A 19005-nucleotide genomic window follows, 5' to 3' on the forward strand; every position below is an offset into this window, starting at 1 on the left:
ATTCCAGGGACAGAAGAGCCTAGGGAGCTACAGTCCATGGGGTCACAAAGGGTCAGACACAACTGAGCAACTAACAGTCACTCATCACACACCTTAAAGATATTCACTAGGGGAAAGATCAGCTTGGTTCCTTAACCTTGATTCCATTTGTAGTTAGCAAAGGTGACTCTTCAAAGCATGGAGGAGCCTGGGGTGGGGGCTTCCTTCCAGACACACGCTCAAATGCTGTGTCATGGGTCCTCACTGCAGCATCACAGCAGGAAGAAGGCCCAGGAGGTAGCGGACTGAGCGTGGAGGCCCTGGCTCTGCTGGCTGTGCACACTGGGGCCAAGCCCTCCTCCCTGAGACTTCACTCTCCCCGAATCAGGATGAGGGCTCAGACAGTGGTGAATCTAAGGGTCCTGCTAGCTCTGACATTCCAGGATTTCTCCTATTCTACAGTGCTTTTCAAGTCTAGTTCTACAGGTGGTAAACAGGTCCAGAAAAGGCCCAGTCCACAGTCCCTCTCTCTCCCTTCTTTTTAAATAATTTTTAAAATTTAGTTTTATTTTGACTGCACTGGCTCTTCATTGCTGCTCTGGCTTTTCTCAGGTTTGGTGAGCAGGGCTACTCTCCAGTTGGAGTGTGTGGGCTTCTCACTGCAGCGGCTTCTCTTGTTTCAGAGCACAGGCGCTAGGCACATGGGCTCCGGAGTTGCAATTCCCAGGCTCCAGACCACAAGCTCAACAGCTGTGGCACACAGGCTTAGATGGCTGTATGGCATGTGGGGTCTTCCAGGATCAGGCATTGAACCCACGTTTCCTGTATTGGCAGATGGATCCCTTACCACTCAGCCACCAGGGAGGCTCTCCCACCTTTTAAAAAACATTTATTGGCTGCACCAGGTCTTAGCTGTGGCATGTGGGATCTATTCTCTCACCAAGGATGGAACCCTGGCCCCTGCAATGGGAGCGTGGCGTCCCAGCCACTGGACCACCAGGGAAGTCCCTTTTCTCTCCATTCTAATGCATCTGACTCTGCAGAGCAAGATTCTGGACCCAAGATATCTCTCCCATGCCTCTGGTATTTCTCAGTCACCCAAGGGGAAAGCCTCAGATCTTCAGTCTGGCATTGAAAACAGTCCATGATCTTGTTCTACTCAACCTCAGGCCCCACTGCCTCAGGCCCCTACTCTCCTCACTGCCAAGCCCTCACCCTTGCTGGACCCCACTCCCTAAGACCTTTTCCCTGACTTACCTCCTTCAACGTCTAGCCCACCTGCTCTTAAGTACTTAGGTCTCTGCTTCTCAGAGGCAGGCACTGTATCCTACTCTGTAGCTACTCCTTTCCCCAGCACTGAGCATGCAGTGGGCGCTCAATAAGGTCCTCAGCGAGCAAAAGGCCCCTCCCTTCTCCTTCGCTTCCCTTGGCATGTTGTATTAAGTCTGGCCAGGCTTCAGTCACTGGGATTTTCCTCCTTTGCCCAGGGCCTGGCTCAGGGGTCCTCAGCGTGGAACGCCAGGACTGGGCTCAGTGAACGTCCACTCTCCTCTTTCCCACAGGGGGAATCATGCCACAATTTACAGGTGGTGTAACCTTGAGCATGTCACTATTTCGGCTTTGAAAGATGGGGAGGCCAGCAGTGCCCACGGGGGTGGGGTTGTGAGCATTAAATAGCATCGTGCCTGTAAGGGCCTAGCACCGGGCCAGCTCCTAGCAGGTGGGTGGTGTTACCCGTTCCAGCCGGGCCACTCAGTCCCTCCTCCCGTGGTGGAAGGGCCAAGGCCACCTCCCAGGATGGGGACCCCCTGAGTGAACGTGCGTGGGGCTGGCTGTTCCTGAAGACTGGACCCCACCCCGCCCGGCCAGCGCGGACCCAAGCGCAGGGTGTGGCCCACAGAAGCCCAAAGGCCAGGGTGGGCGGGCGCGAGTCTGGTTCGCCCGCCCCTCGGGCACGCGGCCTCCTGGATCTCCCAAGCACAGAGTGTATTTGCTTTTGGGTCCCTCCTCAAGCCAGACGTCTATCCTGAACTCAGAGCCGCCTTTCTGGATGGGGCCGTGACAGTGCGCGGCCTGCGGGGCCTCCGTTACCGCGCTCCGCTACCCAGCTCCGCAGTCCCCACCCCAGGTCTCCCCTCTCGCACCTCCACCTCTGCGGCGGTAAAATGCAGCACTCGCACGGCGCCTGCGCGACTCTGGGGCGGGGCGGTGGCCGCAGCTATTTATAGAAGGTGACGTCACCTTGAAATAGACCGTTAGGGCCGGGCCGCCCTTCCCCCCCTCCCACTCGCGCCGCTCCGCGCCGCACGGCCCGGCCGCTCCCACTGCGCAGGCGTCCTCTCGTCCTCCCATCCCCCGCCCCCCGCGCGGCCGCCTGTCCTCCCTCGGCGGCGTCCGCGGCGCGAGCCACAGAGCGCGGGGCGAGCCAGCGAGAGGGCGAGAGGCGCTGCTTGCTGCCTGCAGCCTCGGCCGGCCGGCAAGCCAGTGCGCGTGCGCGGCGGCGGCCTCCGCGGCGACCGGAGAGGACGCGCGGGCGAGCGAGCGGAGCGGGAAGCGAGGCGAGGCCGGGCTCAGCGACATGGGGGACCGCGAGCAGCTGCTGCAGCGGGCGCGGCTGGCCGAGCAGGCGGAGCGCTACGACGACATGGCCTCCGCCATGAAGGCGGTGAGCGCGCCGGGAGCCCGGGTGGTCGGCCGGGGGCCCGGTGTAGGGGAGGGGTGGGCGGCCTGGCTGCAGCCTCTTCGGGCCCGGGGCGAGCCCGCCGCCCGACTGGGCGCGGTCGCCGGCCCACAGCCCTCGCTTCCCGCGCCCGCCGCGCGTCCCGCCATTTCTTGCGGCCGGGCGGGGTGGGGTCTCCGGGGAGGGGGCGCAGCGGGGACCCCGCTGGCGGATGGGGGGCGCGGCATCCCAGCTTGAAGCCCGGAATGGGGGAGGGTGCCCGGGGGAGCCGCATTCCTCCTCTGGCCCGTTCCGCCAGGCTGGGGCACCCCCTTTCGCTTTCTTCCACGCACCCCAACTTGTAATAAAGAATCACCTAGTGAGTGGCGCCCTGTCTCCACTGGTTTCCGCTGCCACGACCCGAAGTGGGTGTAATCCCGATGCGCTTTCGTTCTGCTCGCCGGAACCGCTCTAGTTCCATCCTCCCACGCCCGGGGTCCGCTTTGTGTGCCGAGACCCCTACCCTGCAGTCAGGCGAGGGCGTGGGGCCCCCTCCCATGTCGGATGCTGCGCCCGTCTGCCTGGAACCCCAAACGGGTTGCGACTCCTGGGCGAGCTGAACCCATGTGCCTTTGCCCTCCCGAGATCCTCGGAGACCCGCCTGCAGCTCCATTTCCGGGGAAGGAATCGTGGCCGGCCACACCCTGGCCAGTGCCTTGGATTAGACACCACCTGCGTGTCTGAGACCTAGAGTTCCAGCGATCCCCTCACTGCTCTGTCTCCTCGTAGTGTTTCACGTCTTCTCTAAATGATCATTTCTTCTCTCTGCGTCAAGGTCACAGGGCTAGAGCACAGTCGGCAACCTGCCCTGTTCACCCAGCGCACAACCTCCTGAGACAGGGGCGGATCCTCTGGGGCCCCACCCTAGACCTGCAGACTCAGATACTCGGGGTGGGGGTGGGGGGCCTCAGAGCTGCCCTTGACCCATCCCTCAAGGCAAGTGCCAGTTGGTTTAAGTTCAAGAATGACTGTCCCGGGTTATTTAGCTCCTTTGCCCTTTTTTCGTGCCTTGGGAGGAGATTTGGTACTGAAAAATCCTCAAATACAGTGGCTCCCTAAAATTTCAGAGTCATGTGAAAAGCTCCTTTAAGATTTTTGTTATTAATACAAAATCTGCTGTTGTGAAATCTGTTGTTGGGGTCCAAATTTAGGATCATCCAGGTAAGAAGGGTACTTGAAGCACTATCTTTCCCATGTCCTCTACATCATACCTTGAACCAGGTGTCTAAAAACCACCATCACCACCGCCTATTTGTTGACTCATTGGTTATCTCCAGTTGAGCCCAAGCAGGGTGTTATGGGCTAGATAAGAAGGAGCTTTTCATCCAGGCCAGGCACGATGTAGGTTTGGAACCTAAAGTCTATATAATTCTGAGAGTTTCATAAGAAAAAAAAAAAAAGATTTAGTAATTTAGCAGATTTTACAGAAATAAGACTGACTATGAGTGCATTTCCTCGCAAGGGGCCCTGAGCTTAATCTTTGGGATCAAGCCACTCCTGTCCACTCTGCACATCATACTACAGCGCGCCTCTTCTCCCTCGTCCCTGAGTAGCCCCGGGGTTGTGCAGGTTGAGACCACTCTGGACACTTTAGTGAGGCCCTCACCTGTCCGGCCAGTGGGACCTGAAGACTGCAGTGTTAGAAGCCTTCTGGGGACTAAAAGAGGGTCTGGAAACAAAGTGATTGAGATTACAGGAAAATGACTAGAAGGCAGTTGTGGAGCTGTGGGAAACAGGAAATTTGAAATGAGAAGTAAGGAGAGAGTGCAGAGATGTAACAGGAAAGGAATAGAATTTGCAGAGAAAAAATAATTGGTTTTCTGCTCCTTGTAAGCAGGCTTGAAAAATGCTTTCCTGTAGCTTCCTACTTGTGGCCACAGATTTTCTCTGAGACATTAAGGAAGGATTTTGCAAACATGTATTGGAAAAAATATCGGTATCAGAGATGATTGGTGGGTTGGTTAGGCTCGGGTTGGGTAGGCTTCTGAAAATTCAATCCAAGCTCTAATTATGTCATCTCAGAATTGTGAGAATCATTCCCTCAAGGTAACTGCTATTAAAATGAGAACTTTTTGGTCAATATGCCTGTTTCTTCTATTAAAGAAATTTTTTTTCCTCATCTAAATTAATGGATATATTTATTGGAAAGGACTCAGCAAGGTCAGTGGAAAACTTTCTCACATTTTGCCTAAGTTGACGTTTGAACGTTAAATTTTTAATGTTTTTTAGAAGGCTTGGCCCCTATTTCACTGATATCCTAGGCCTAAAATACAGCTTTGGGATTGGGCTTCTGTTAACTCTCTAGGTTTATGGGGTTTCTTCAGGGCAGGTAAGTAGACTTCTGTAAAGCACCTGAGTGAGGCAATGCTCTGATGCAGCCAGTCTGTGACCTTGAAGCTCACAATCTCTTGTCTCCTGGTCCTCTGAAGTGCAAAACTAGTTATGTTGGTATTACTGTCAAGTGGGTTTTTAGCTTTCATTCTTCTAACTTGTTTTCTGTTTCCTTTATCATCTAAATGGTACCTAATAATATTGCCTGCCTGTAATGACTGATGTTCCTTATGCTCCCAGCGTCACCTGGAGGATGGTGTCGGTAAGGCCTGAAAATCACGCATGTTGACAAACGTGTTTGTTCACATCAGTTGAGAGCTGCAGTTCCCTGCCTCATCCCCCAATTTGAAGAGGCAAGAAATGTTTTTGAAGTTAACTAAAGGTGTGTCTTCCAGCTTATCTCACATCTAGCTGCTTACATAGAGTGGAATAGTGGAAAGAAAAGTTGTGAAAGATTCTGGAACCCAAGTCCTTTTCAGACCAATCTTGGAATGACCTTATACAATTCATCATCTCCATAAAATGAGCCTAGTTTCTCCTGAGAACTATGAGATAGATCCATAGTGTGGGATAAAAATATTAGTGCATAAAACTAAGTGATCTAAGGAAAGAGTAATTAATCAAATAGATTTCTAGTGAATACTCATGGATAGGCATCATTCAGTCATGTCACTATCCTTAGTCATCCATACTGAAATGTAGGTGGCGATCATGAAGTTACAAAATGTCAAAATTCTTTGGGATGGCATGGTATGTTCTAATATTGTTGCACAGTCATTGACAAAGTACAGAGAGAAATACACCTGAAGTACTTGAAGGCTATCTGTAGAAATCTTAAGTGCAGGCAACAAAGCTGCAGCTTTTGAGGTCCAGCCTGGTGGCCAAAGGCTGTTATTCCAATAGGTGTAAGATCTCAGGAAGTAGGGAGTGAGCAAGTGCTCTGTGAAAGGAGAGCACAGCTGAGCGTCCTAGGCTGGGACTTAACCCATGTTGCAGATATGGAAACTAAGGATGATTCTGAGGTGGACCAGAACTGTGACCAGTGTGGCATCATATAGCCACATTGGTACTACCACTTGAAATGTATGTGAACCAGCAAGCCGTGTTGCCGATGTAAGTATCACTTTGTCTTAATGGCTGAGGAAGGAAGAGGGCTCTGCATTAGTCCTGCAATATTCTCAGTTAAAAGACATTCACTTGGTGAGCAGTTTACATAGCTTTGCTGCATTGACATGAGCTGTCCCCATCTGGATTTGGGGTTCCTAAATTATCCCCAAAAGAGCTCCTGCTGTCCAAAACCCCACCATTCCTTTAAAGAAACCAAAAATGTATTTTCTCATCTTTGTCTGGAACATAATATTAGTGATAAGACTTCAGTGTCACACTTCTTCAGAAATAATGACGGGGGGATAACCCAAGTGTGTGTTACATGTTATAGTTCATCAGGTTTATTAAATTTACCATTTTACCTATTAGGCACTCAGTAAATGGTGGCTTTGATTCCATGTGTATGTTCTCATTTACTCTTGAGAACAACTCTGGATGGATCCTGTTACTACATTTTACAAATGAGATTTGAAGAGGGGAATTTTCTCAAGGTCGAGCTGTAAAGTGAAGATTGCGGCTCTCAAGTCTAGAGCTGTCCCTTTAACTCAGTGATGATGGCCCATGAGGCTGAGGGGTCAAGTTTCTTTCTCGCATACTTTCTCATCCGTTAGCCATTGTCATCATTGGTGACTTAAGTTCTGAGCCAGTCACATAAGTGGGCTTACTGAACAAATAATTCCCTCTATTAGAAATAAGTCATTTATGCCAAGTTTAATTAAAGATGGAATCTGCCACTTATGGGTCTTAGCTACAGCAGGGGAACATAACTGGATTATGCTTGGTCTCACATAGGCAGACTCACATCTGGATTGTGTTTGGTCTCTTAAAGACCAGTTTTGTTTTGTTTTTTTCATTTATTTTTATTAGTTGGAGGCTAGTTACTTCACAACATTGCAGTGGGTTTTGTCTTAACATTGACATGAATCAGCCATGGAGTTAACATGTATTCCCCATCCCGATCCCCCTACCCCCTCCCTCTCCACCCGATTCCTCTGGGCTTCCCAGTGCACCAGGCCTGAGCACTTGTCTCATGCATCCCACCTGGGCTGGTGATCTGTTTCACTATAGATAATATACGTGCTGTTCTCTTGAAACATCCCACCCTCGCCTTCTCCCACAGAGTCCAAAAGTCTGTTCTGTACATCTGTGTAAAGACCAGTTTTGTTTTGGTTTTTTTTTTAGCTTAGGAAGCAAAGTATTAATTTGAGTTCCTGTTACGAATTGAGAAGTGCAAGACTGTTAAATTATAGTTTTAAGAGATTTTTTCTCCATATTGTGTTTAGTATATTTTACAAGCCTGGAGACCCCCCAAGTTTCAGTGTTCAGGTTGGTCAGATTCTTCCAAGTGTCCAGGTCGAAGCCAGTTGAAACTGCCCCTCCTGCTCCTCACCCTGCAGTGGCGTCCCTTCCTTAGTGGTGGGTTTTGGCACTTCGCTGTGGTTGGAACCCGCTTCTGAAGACTTCGGAGCTAGTGCCTCAGGGCAGTAGTGTGCAGTAACCCTGTTCAGATGGGGTTGTGTTTAATGCCTGTCATGGCCCGTGAAAATGTCTGCTTAAGCCCAGAGCAAGACAAAGGTGGTTTCTTAACGATACAAGGGTAGCTATTTTGACCGATAGCAAGCTTAGAGGGAACAGTCACTACCTGAACTCACCTGCTGTGAGCTCAAAGCCGGGTCCCTTCCTGGCCTTGCAAAACCTGCAGCTTCTCCCTGGTGAGGACAGAAGGTGGTCTTTCCAGGTCAGGGCAAGTGGAGACCAATGATGGGTGTCTTGCCAGTGGGGCACCAGGCAGAATCCTCACTTTGGGGGGCATTAACTTGGGAAAGAATCAGCCAAAAAAGTTTTCATTCTTCAAGGTCACTTTTCTTTTTTAAAAATCTATATAGGGTTCTGCCAAAGAAGCTTAAAGACTATCATGTGGTTATGTTTATGTAATTGTTCTTGAGGATTTTTTTTTTTCCTCTGTTGTAAACTTCTATATCAAAAGCAAGCTTGTTGGTAGCATGCGGGTGTGGGTGGCTGTAATGTGTGGAGTGGTAGGAGTGTGTGTGTGTGTGTGTGTGTGTGTGTGTGTGTGTGTGTGTGTGTGTGTGGCCATGAAGGATGAGAAGGCTTCTCCAGAGGAGGAGTATCTAAAACCTCAGCTTGAGCCATGTGGTCTGGCAGCTCAGGGGTGATTTTTTTTTTTTTTTTTTTCATTTGTTTGTTCAGTGTTACTTTTGAGGTTGGATGTTTCCCAGATTGAGAACTTTAAGTTTTCCCAAATAGTTCATGTGCTATTTTTGGCAGTGGGTCTATTTTTACTCACAAACACATAGCTTATTGCCCTTTGAGTTAGTGGGAGGAGGCCCTTGGGGATTGTTGAATAAGCCAATGGTGTCACAAGAAGATAAATAAATTCATAACTGACCAGGTCATTCCATGCTTTCAGAAATGCCATGTGGTCCAGAGCAGAGAAGGGTGAAGGGAGCTGGTGCAGCCAGAGGCTCCCTGGTGAGGACACACATGAGCAGAATGACTGGCAGGGAGGCCAGTCTTCAAAGGAGATGGGAGGAGCTCCTTCCCAAATGGGAAAGGTTCAACCATCTCAAGGTTTTCAGGAAGCATCTAAGTAGGATTACCTGGGGTGAGGAGTGGGGCAGGAGAACCAGACAGAGGGGCTGTGAGCAGAGGTGGGGGAGTCCCTCAAAGCTGGCGTGGCCATGTGAAGACTTAGTGTCGGCGGGGGTGTGCTGCACTGGGCACAGCTGGCCCAGTGGACATCTCATGATGGACATGAGAGTGTTGGAACCAACATTGGAGGAGAAAGAAGGTTGAGAATCCTTGTCTATGTCTCTTCTGTCTTGAGAATTCCGTATCTAGTCTTTCTGCTCCTGATTAGCTCTTTGGAAACTTGTGATCCTAGAGATGCAGGAAGTCCTCTTTGCTGAATCCGAAGGTGGCTGTCCCGCCTGGCTCGTCTGAGGGTTGGTTGGGACCAACTGTTCTACTTTCCTGCCCTGCATTGCGTTGCCCTCAGGATCTACCCCTCTCAGTGGGTGACCAGACTTGTCCTTAAGTATCCTGGCTCCTGTATTTTGGAAGTTGAAGTGTTGAGAATTCGCACTAACAAACATTAGCGAAGGTTATTTGCAATAAGTATCAATAGCCAAGACTGGCTGTAAATCTTGTTTTACAACAGGCCATTGGATTTCACTTCAGTCTATAATTTTCCAATCTGGGGAAAACGCCCACTTTTCTTTAGATATCTGATCAAGTAATAAAGCTATCTTCCTCCCATAAGTTTCATTTTGTTAGCCAAGTTGTAATCCAGGAGTATTAAAAAACACTATATTTAAACATATGCAGTTGTTTCCTAGTTAGGCCCTGGCTGGGGTTCTGAGAACAATGCTTGTTTAGCTGTTAGTCACACTCAGCTGATGCCGATAGTGATTCATTCAGACTGGCAGGCGACCAGGTGATGGTTACATAAACACTGACACTCCTAGGCAGTAGTGTTTCTTGTGAAGGTGTCATTACAAATATTGCCCAGTAGCCTTTTTTGGCGGTTTATTCTGGATGGAGAATGGATCAGACCTGTGGATTCCTGGGACCCACAGATAGACCCACACATTATAGTACTGACCTCAGGCCTTAACCACACCTGTTGTTATTGCTCAGGAAAAACAGAATCCTAGGGTTTTAGAGCTGAAGAACTCCTTGGAGGTTGTTTGGGCTGGCTTCACTAATTTGACTTTTGATGCCCAGAAAAGTTGTGTTCTGTTGAAGGTCACACAACTAGCTCAGGCTGTGTTCCAGATGTCTTAGGATTTTTCTGAATAATGATACTGCCTTTTGTACAAACACTCTGTGATATGTAAATATTTCAGGTATTCACTCAATTTTAATGATATACTCTGGGGACGTATCTTGAGGTGTCTTTGCAGTAGTCCAACAAAGGCAGTTTTATTGGTCACAGGGTGAAGTATATTATACAGTGACTCCTTACGGATGTCATTTGCCTTAGTTGGGATTTGCTTACTGGAAGATCTGAGGAGCTTTCTCAATTCTGTTGTTGACTCACATTTTGTTTTATACAATATTGTCCTAGAAAAGTGTCATTCTAAAGGATTCAGGCATTCTGAGATTCATCACAGTATTTGAGATAGAATTTTGATTTATATGGGTTGCCTCCATAAAAGGCCAAATTATCAGGAAAATATAAAATCTTTTTATACTTGTAGTAAGGCGATATGAGTGTGTGAGTGCCTAAAGGCAGTCCTTGGAGAACACCAGTGGGCTTCCAGGTCTTGAAGGACCTGGGAATGTGGATGAGTAGAGAATAGGGGATTACTTCAGACCTGTGTGGACACCATTCCTGTCTGTGTGATGGTACTGAGGAGCCCAGCTTGTGGGCAGCCCTCCTGGGGAATGTCGGGGAGGCTTGCAGCTAAAGACACTGGAGAATGCAGTGTGGTTGGGTTGAGGGACTGGGCAGAGGGGAGACCACCCCGGCTGAGGGCGTGTAGCAGAAGAGGAGAGTCCTGGGGATTGGGGAGTGGGGGAAGCTAGAAGAGGGGGGTGTTTATATTTTGTCTGGGATTTACTGAGGAGGGAAGTGGTGAGACAATTGCTTGTTTCACTTTTTAAGAACTTGGCACAAGGCCTGCCTGAATTACGAATCTCTCGAAGTTCTTCTAATATTTTTGAGTTGCTGTCTGTCTCTTCTGTTAGACTTCAGTCTCCCTTGAGATAGTGTCCTTGTCCAATTGGTTTTTCTTGAGTGGTTTCTCTGTAATCCTGTTGCATTTTGGATATTTTTTATCCATATTGTGAGGCATGTGGCTTCTTAGTTCCCTGACCAAGGGATCGAACCCGTGCCCCTTGCATTGGGAGCATGGCGTCTAATGATGGGATCACCAGGGAAGTACCACATAACCCTGTTTTTCAGGAGGGTTGTTGATGGGATTGAAGGGAAGATCTCTCCCAGGTTTTCGAACTTGGGTCTCAGTGTTTATCTTTTGGGGATGTTGCAGGTGACTGAACTTAATGAACCTCTCTCCAATGAAGACCGAAACCTCCTCTCCGTGGCCTACAAGAACGTGGTCGGTGCCCGGAGGTCTTCCTGGAGGGTCATCAGCAGCATTGAGCAGAAGACCATGGCTGACGGGAATGAGAAGAAGCTGGAGAAGGTGAAGGCCTATCGGGAGAAGATTGAGAAGGAGCTGGAGACGGTGTGCAACGATGTGCTGGCGCTGCTGGACAAGTTCCTCATCAAGAACTGCAACGACTTCCAGTACGAGAGCAAGGTCTTCTACCTGAAGATGAAGGGCGACTACTACCGCTACCTGGCCGAGGTGGCCTCTGGCGAGAAGAAGAACAGTGTGGTGGAGGCCTCAGAGGCGGCCTACAAGGAGGCCTTCGAGATCAGCAAGGAGCACATGCAGCCCACACACCCCATCCGGCTGGGCCTGGCCCTCAACTTCTCCGTGTTCTACTACGAGATCCAGAACGCGCCCGAGCAGGCCTGCCTCCTCGCCAAACAGGCCTTCGACGACGCCATAGCCGAGCTGGACACACTAAACGAGGATTCCTATAAGGACTCCACGCTCATCATGCAGCTGCTGCGAGACAACCTCACCCTCTGGACGAGCGACCAGCAGGACGAGGAAGCCGGAGAAGGCAACTGAGCGCCTTGGCCCGCCCCGCCCCCGCCCCTTCACCACCAGCCCCTCCTCGCCACACTCACTCAGTATCCAGTGCTCAACCTATCTGTACGGCAGCACAGCTACTCAGACCTGCTCTCCGCCCCGGGAAGCAGTTCCAGATAAATCAATTCATGGGCATTGCTGGACTGACGGTTGCTTTGAGCCCACAGGAGCTCCCTTTTTGGATTGTGCAGACAGGTGCGTTCTGAAGGAGGCATTTTCGTTTGCTTGCCTGTCTAGGTGAAGTGCAGGCGAAAGCCACAGAAAGTTAGAGAGGAGAATTAGCCACCCAGGCTACAGTTGGTATTTAAATGGTCCACTTCAAACCAGCTGCTAGTGTTTTGTTAAAGCAGTACATCTGTGCATGCAAAAGTGAATTCACCCCTCCCTCTTCTTTCTTAGCTAATGGAAACCCATTAAGGGAAGCCGGGACGAGAGACCACTTGCTCCTTTCCATCAGCTTAATAATAAACTTTAACGTGAGGTTTCAGTAGCACCTTGTTCGCCTCTTTAAATTATGACGTGCACAAACCTTCTTTTCAATGCAATGCATCTAAAGTTTTGATACCTGTAACTTTTTTTTTTTTTTTTGGTTGCAATTGTTTAAGAATCATGGATTTATTTTTTGTAACTCTTTGGCTATCGTCCTTGTGTATCCTGACAGCGCCATGTGTGTCAGCCCATGTCAATCAAGATGGGTGATTATGAAATGCCAGACTCCTAAATTAAATGTTTTGGAATTCAGTGGGTAAATAAAAATGCTGCTTTGGGGATATTACCTCTACGTGTATGGTCTTCATTTCTCTCACTCTTGACAGCTCCCCACTCTTAATCCTGACTTGATCTCTCCAAACTCCAAAGCATTTCTAGAATAGGGGGTCTGTGCCTCCTGATTCCATCACAGGTTTTGCAGCATACACATAAGACTCATGAATTCTAAGTAGTTTTCTCTGAACCCAGCTAATGTGGCCTCTCTGGTCCCTTCCTCCTGTTGCTAGTTCCTTTAAAGGGAAGACCCTAGTGCGTCTTCTGAGGCACAGCCCTTCTGGAAGGTGGGTCTGTGTCTGACTTTGAGGGTGTAGCTCCAGCCACCCCACAGAACGTTGGTTGCTTTTTAACACACAAAGTAGGTACTTGTTCACCATTTTTCTTAACAGTTTTTCTGCACTGCGTGGAATAAAATGTTAGTTAGGGACACAGCTTGGATACCCAGTACAATCTTGAGCAATCATTATTAAGAAAGCTCTGAGTATTCTTTAAAATAGGGTAACAAAACTCCCTCTGAGTTTTAAGAACAAGAAAGGCCTGGCCCCTAGTATACTCCCCCTGCCATCTGCCTCCACCCCAGGCCACTCCTGAAGCCCTGTGTCACCAACTGGACCCTTGAACTCCAGCCCCTTATGATTTCTGGCACTGCCAGCCTGGTACGCGGGGCCGGGTATGCTTGTCGAGCGGGTTGGTTGACTGAGGCTGAGCACTAGACTGGTGGCGGTGGCCATGCCCAGTCTCGTCCTTGGTCCTACATTGCGGTGGGGCACAGAGCAGCATGGACACTTAACCTGTTTTCTCATCCCGATATGACCCACATGCTAATGAGTAGTCCTTAGGAAGCTATTTCAGGTTGACCTAATTGCTAGCAAAAATCATTACTGAGTTTTGCTTCAATTAGTAGGTCACGTGTTTTAAAGCTACAAGCTTTATGTGGCTAAGGTACTTGGCTTTGATGAAGATACTTCAAACATTATAACTTCTTACATTAGGAATGCACCTCACAAAAAGGGATTTAGAAAAAGCAATCACGTTTTCACTTCACAGCCGTCTTAATGAAAAGCTTTGTTCCCTTACAGGGGTAGGAAATAGGTGCAGAGCTGGCGGACCTCTGGAATCAGCTGGCGCTGCAGGCAGCCTCTGCCCATGACCTAAGGCTGTCTTAGTCCACAGTCTCTAATTCAGAGTCCTAACTGCCCTCTGGTGGGCCCCAGGCAGCTGACAACCTTCAAGGTTCAGGTCCCTCATCGAATTTGGAGTATAAGTTTTAATTCAACTCTTGAGTACCATGTGCAAAGCATCCGCTTGGGTCTGGAGACAGGGTGTGGGGAAGTAGGGACGCATAATTCCAGTCAGCCCCACAAGTAATAAACAGGGTTCTTTGAGAGGACCTGAAATTACACGTGATGTAAAGCTGAAAGCACCTCTGTTGTGTGGTCTCAAAGGCTTCCTTCCAGTTCTGCATGCTCTGATGTTTTAAAACTTGTCAAGATCAAAGAAAAAAGAAAAAAAAGCTTGTCAAGATAAATTTATGGAATGAAACAGGGTCATCTCAGTGTTACTGCAGGGGAAATGAGACCAGAGAAATGAATAGGGTTGCACTGCAAAGTTAGTGCCAGAACCTAGATAAGCGTTCAGATCCCCGGAATCCTTGTTCATGTTTTTTTTTTTTTTTTCACTGGGCTACAGTCTTGGGGTTGAGAAGAAAAAATGGATGTCACACACATCTTGTTCTGGGTACACTTTTCAGTGCTTTTAATATTTCACTTACAGTTCAACAAATTACACTTGGCAAGGAATATCTCAGTGTATTGGTGCTATGCTTAGATTTTCAATAACTCCTCAAACCCTGCTCAAAGGTCCATTTGTTTGATTTGGAGGAAAGGGGAGGATTCTTGATAATGGCGCTATTGTGGGGATAAATACTTGGCCATCTCAGATCACTTGGGATTGGGGAGCTCAGGGCACTGCTTGGTTCTGTAAAGTAGGCTGCATTCCACTGTTGGGCCCTGCCAGAGGCCGAGGGAGTCCTCCGTTCTCAGGACACCCCCCTGTCCCTGCCCCCAGCTATGGGGCAGGCACAGGCACTGAGTCGCAGCTGGGTGGGACTGAATAGATCATCTGCTACAGAACGCAGATGTTAGGCTGATGGGCACAACCATTTTGAACACCTGTGTTCCAGACACTAAGTATGTGGTCTCTGCATCTTTACAGAGACCCTGGAAGATAGGAAAGGTTTCAGCGCCTCATGGCTTGTGGGAAAACGAACTTGACACTGGATTCCTTCATCTTTAGCTCCCCCCTGGGCTCCTGTACTGTGGGTCTGCACCGCATGATGGCATTTATCACCTGTCTTGTCAACAACCCATTACCTACCATGTGGTAGGCACTGGTCAGGGTGCTGGCGGTGGATACCTTGGTGAATTACCTGTCCTTCTGGGGCTAAAACTAGTGGGGGGATACAATACAAACATAAAATAATACAATAACTATAAAGATGTCACTCAAGTTCTCAGGGCCTAGCACACAGCTCAGGGTAAGAAGTTGTTGACTTCATGAGTAAATGACTGACCTGAGACCAAAATTTTGAAAAGAAGTGAACAGAAGGAATCCTTCACTTCCACACCCAAATCTACCAATGAGCCACTTAAGAAACAGGGTCGGGATTTCCCTGGCAGTCCAGTGGTTAAGACTCCATGCTTCTAGTGCAAGGCACATGGATTCGATCCCTGGTCAGGAAACTAATATCCTGTATGCCTAGTGGTGTAGCCAAAAAAAAAAAAAAGAAAAGCCAGAGTCATGAGTCCTTGAGCTTAGTTCTAACATCACCTATAAATTGGTTTGAGCATGTCCTGACCTCTCAGCAGCCTCTAAAACCGAGGCGGATGCTTGGGGTGGTCTCTGGGTAGTTTTGCATTTTGGAGATTCTATGATTCTCTGTTATTTTCAACTGCTCTGGGATGGTCCCCATCCTCTTCCTGGCGTTTTTCCTGCTCTCCCCCTCCCTTTTCCTTCCGCCCTTCACATTTGTCCCTATTGCATCCGCCCTCCACACCCCCCCCCCCTTTGCTTTCCTGGCCACCCCCTAGTTCCACCAAGAGGGTTTCCATGGCAATCATCTCCTGGAAGTGACATCACTCATCTCCTCGGCAACAGTTTCTAAGGCAGTGACATCATTCAATCACCATGGCAACCCTCCAGGAGGATAGTTCTGCAGTAAAATGGGCAAATAGAATTCTTATGTATTTCTAGGGGCTTGTGGGGGCAATGTAGGGAGCCATTACAAAGATCTCAATAACCAGAAGTAAAAGCTTTGGGCCTGTAGGGAAAAAAATGGGAAGCCAATGTGGGGGCTGGAAAAGAAGCTCTGGGATAAAGCCCTTCTACTTTCTAATAACTAGGCTGACCATTTACTATGTCACCAAATTGGGACACTGGGGAGTAAATAAGGGCACAGTGGTTATTACACTGGATGAAACAGGTGAAAACTGGGCCTCCCACAGTGAACCAGGGCATGTGGCTCCCGCCTAGGTCAGGCTAGTCCCTGGCCTTACTTCCTCAGCTATGGCTCATCCCACAAGCATGGATTCTGCTCTTCGGTATGTAGGCACCGGGTATACCACAGTGAGCAAAACCCACCTAACAGAACTCACAGTTGTGTGTGTGTGTGTGTGTGTGTGTGTGTGTGTGTGGTGGGGGCTGAGGTAACACGCAGTCACCAGGTGAGTGCTGCAGTGCAGACTGAATGCAGTGCTCGGAAGGGAGGGCCCAGAGCACCAGGGGTGTGTTCAACACGGGTGGCTGAAGCAGCTGTGGCAGGAGGGGACTTAGTAAGGGGGGGCGGGATGGCATAGGTGGGGAGAAGTCTGTTTGGCAGAGGGAACAGCATCTGCAAAGGGAGTGTGCAGAGCACCGAGAATGGAAAGAAGCTGTGTCAGTCTGCAGGGCTGGAGGGAGTGGGCAGGCAGGAAATGAGAGCGGAGAGGTGACCAGAGCGCTGGGCAGCCCCGTGGATGTGTTTAGAGGAGCAGGAGACACAGTCCTGTTTGTATCTTCAAAATCTGGTTGCAATGTGGGGCAGAGTAAGGGAGCAGTTTGCCTAGGAGGGAGATTGGCGCGGGGGAGCTGGGTGATGGCAGGCAGGTGGAGGATAAGGAGCATATATTTTGGAGACAGAGCTGACAGGATTTCCAAGGGCCACCTTCTTCATCTTCGCCGCTGTCATCTGTGCTTTAGGGCCCTTCCGCAGGCTGCTCTCCCCAGGAGGAGTGAGCTTCATGCCTCAGCTTCCCCTTCTGTAAAATGGGATAATGACAGTAGGAGTTCCCACCCCATTGATTTGTGCTGAGGCTGAATGAAGTGAGTGAAGTGATCAGAATGGTCCTCCAGTATAGACTGGATCGATGGGTGTCGGCAGCTATTGGGATGAGGGCAGGAGGGCAGGAGTGTGGGGTGTGCATGTGACACACGGCCTGTGGGATGGAGGTGGGAGAAGCGGGGCAAGGACAATGAGGACTGGCTGATGGCCGAGGGAGAAGCCTCCTCCTCACCAGCTGGCTCCCGGGAAGACAGCACAGTTTGCACCCCTCCTTCCAATCCTACGCTTGCTGCAGGGGGAGGAAGATGAGCCTGGCCTCCCTTGGGAAAAGGGCATCTTAGAAAAAGCCTGGAAACAAGCAGTTCACACACATGAGGCTAAAGCCTAGGGGCAGGGGTGGTGCAAGGGAGTAAGGGATCTGCACCCAGGCACCTGCCCCATCCACCTCCCAGTCGACGCCCCCCCCCCTCCCCCCGCCCTGCTATTAAACAATCATGGTTTTACTTTAGCCTCCAGCTATTGCCGGGAAAAATATCTATAACCTCAGATGTGCAGATGACACCACCCTTATGGCTCTTGATGAAAGTGAAAGAGGAGAGTGAAAAAGTTGGCTTAAAGCTCAACATTCAGAAAACTAAGATCATGGCATCTGGTCCCATCACTTCATGGCAAATAGATGGAGAAACAGTGGAAACAGTGGCTGACTTTATTTTTTTGGGCTCCAAAATCACTGCAGATTGTGATTGCAGCCATGAAATTAAAAGATGCTTATTCCTTGGAAGGAAAGTTATGACCAACCTAGACAGCATATTAAAATGCAGAGACATTAATTTGTCAATAAAGGTCCTACTAGTCAAGGCTATGGTTTATCCAGTAGTCATGTATGGATGTGAGAATTGGACTATAAATAAAGCTGAGTGCAGAACTGATGGTTTTGAACTGTGGTGTTGGAGAAGATTCTTGAGAGTCCCTTGGACTGCAAGGAGATCCAACCAGTCCATCCTAAAGATCAGTCCTGAGTGTTCATTGGAAGGACTGATGTTGAAGCTAAAACTCCAATACTTTGGCCACCTGTTGTGAAGAGCTGATTCATTGGAAAAGACCCTGATGCTGGGAAAGATTGAAGGCAGGAGGAAAAGGGGACGACAAAGGACAAGATGGTTGGATGGCATCACCAACTCAATGGACATGAATTTGGGTAAACTCCAGGAGTTGATGATGGACAGGGAGGCCTGGCATGCTGCGGTTCATGGGGTTGCAAAGAGTCAGACGTGACTGAGCGACTGAATTGATAGGACCCTAAAGACACAGGCTACCTTGAGCTGCAAAAAAAGTGAATTAACAAGAGGACTGGGCCCTATGATGCCAGCACACACATATACAGACATACTTACTCACCCCTGATATTCATCAGGGTTCAGCCAGAGAAATGGTACCAATAGGAGATGCACATTAAGAGATTTATTGCAAGGAGCTGACTTACGTGAGTGTGGGGCTGGCAAAGTGAGTGTGAAATCGTGAGGTTCAGGCTGGGACTCCTGCCAAGGGCGGGAGCTACCGTCCAAGGGCAGAGTAACTTCTTCCTCAGGGAAGCCTCTGCTCGGTTCTTAAGCTCTGTCCTTCCAAATAGGGCTGAATCAGGCCCATCCAGATTAGCCAGGATAATCTCCCTTAAAGTCAATTGACTTAATTGCATCTACCTTCATCACGACACCAAGATTAGTGTTTGATTGCATAACTGGGGACTATAACCCGGCCAAGCTGATACAGTAAACAAGACCATCACACTCAGTTTGCAGCTGGACATGGTTTGGGAGGGGTGTGGGAAGCTGCTTTATGTTTATTAATATGACTAGTTACTGAGCACTTAACATGTATTAAGCAACGTACCAAGCGATTTCCATTCAGTGTATCAGTGAATCCTCAAAGTTTCCTGTAAGAGCAGGTGCCCTTCTTGTACCTAATTCTACAGGTAAGGAAACAGCCTCAGATGGGTGAGGACCCCTTGGGATGGCAGGTGTCCGGCCCTTCCTGTTGGCCTGTCCTCTTTTGCTTTGTCTCTTCTCCTGGACCAGAAGTCAGAATTCAAATCGCAT

General features: G+C 49.2%; 1 protein-coding gene across 1 annotated transcript; it reads left to right on the forward strand.

Moving 5' to 3' along the window:
• Nucleotides 1–2312: 2312 nt before the first annotated feature.
• On the forward strand, nucleotides 2313–12601 carry YWHAH (tyrosine 3-monooxygenase/tryptophan 5-monooxygenase activation protein eta). Its single transcript, XM_070475628.1, has 2 exons — nucleotides 2313–2644; nucleotides 11152–12601. Exons 1-2 carry the CDS (start codon nucleotides 2558–2560, stop codon nucleotides 11803–11805), a joined length of 741 nt encoding a protein of 246 aa, XP_070331729.1. The 5' UTR covers nucleotides 2313–2557; the 3' UTR covers nucleotides 11806–12601.
• The last annotated feature ends 6404 nt before the right edge of the window (nucleotides 12602–19005 follow it).

The sequence above is a fragment of the Odocoileus virginianus genome, chromosome 12, assembly GCF_023699985.2.
Source record: "Odocoileus virginianus isolate 20LAN1187 ecotype Illinois chromosome 12, Ovbor_1.2, whole genome shotgun sequence".
Taxonomy (NCBI): Eukaryota; Metazoa; Chordata; class Mammalia; order Artiodactyla; family Cervidae; genus Odocoileus; species Odocoileus virginianus.

Bases quoted from the DNA above. Each gene is read 5' to 3' on its own strand.
- YWHAH (XM_070475628.1), top strand. From the start codon at position 2,558: ATGGGGGACCGCGAGCAGCTGCTGCAGCGGGCGCGGCTGGCCGAGCAG. The intron at 2,645-11,151 runs GTGAGCGCGCCG...GGGATGTTGCAG, and splicing joins TGGCCTCCGCCATGAAGGCG to GTGACTGAACTTAATGAACC.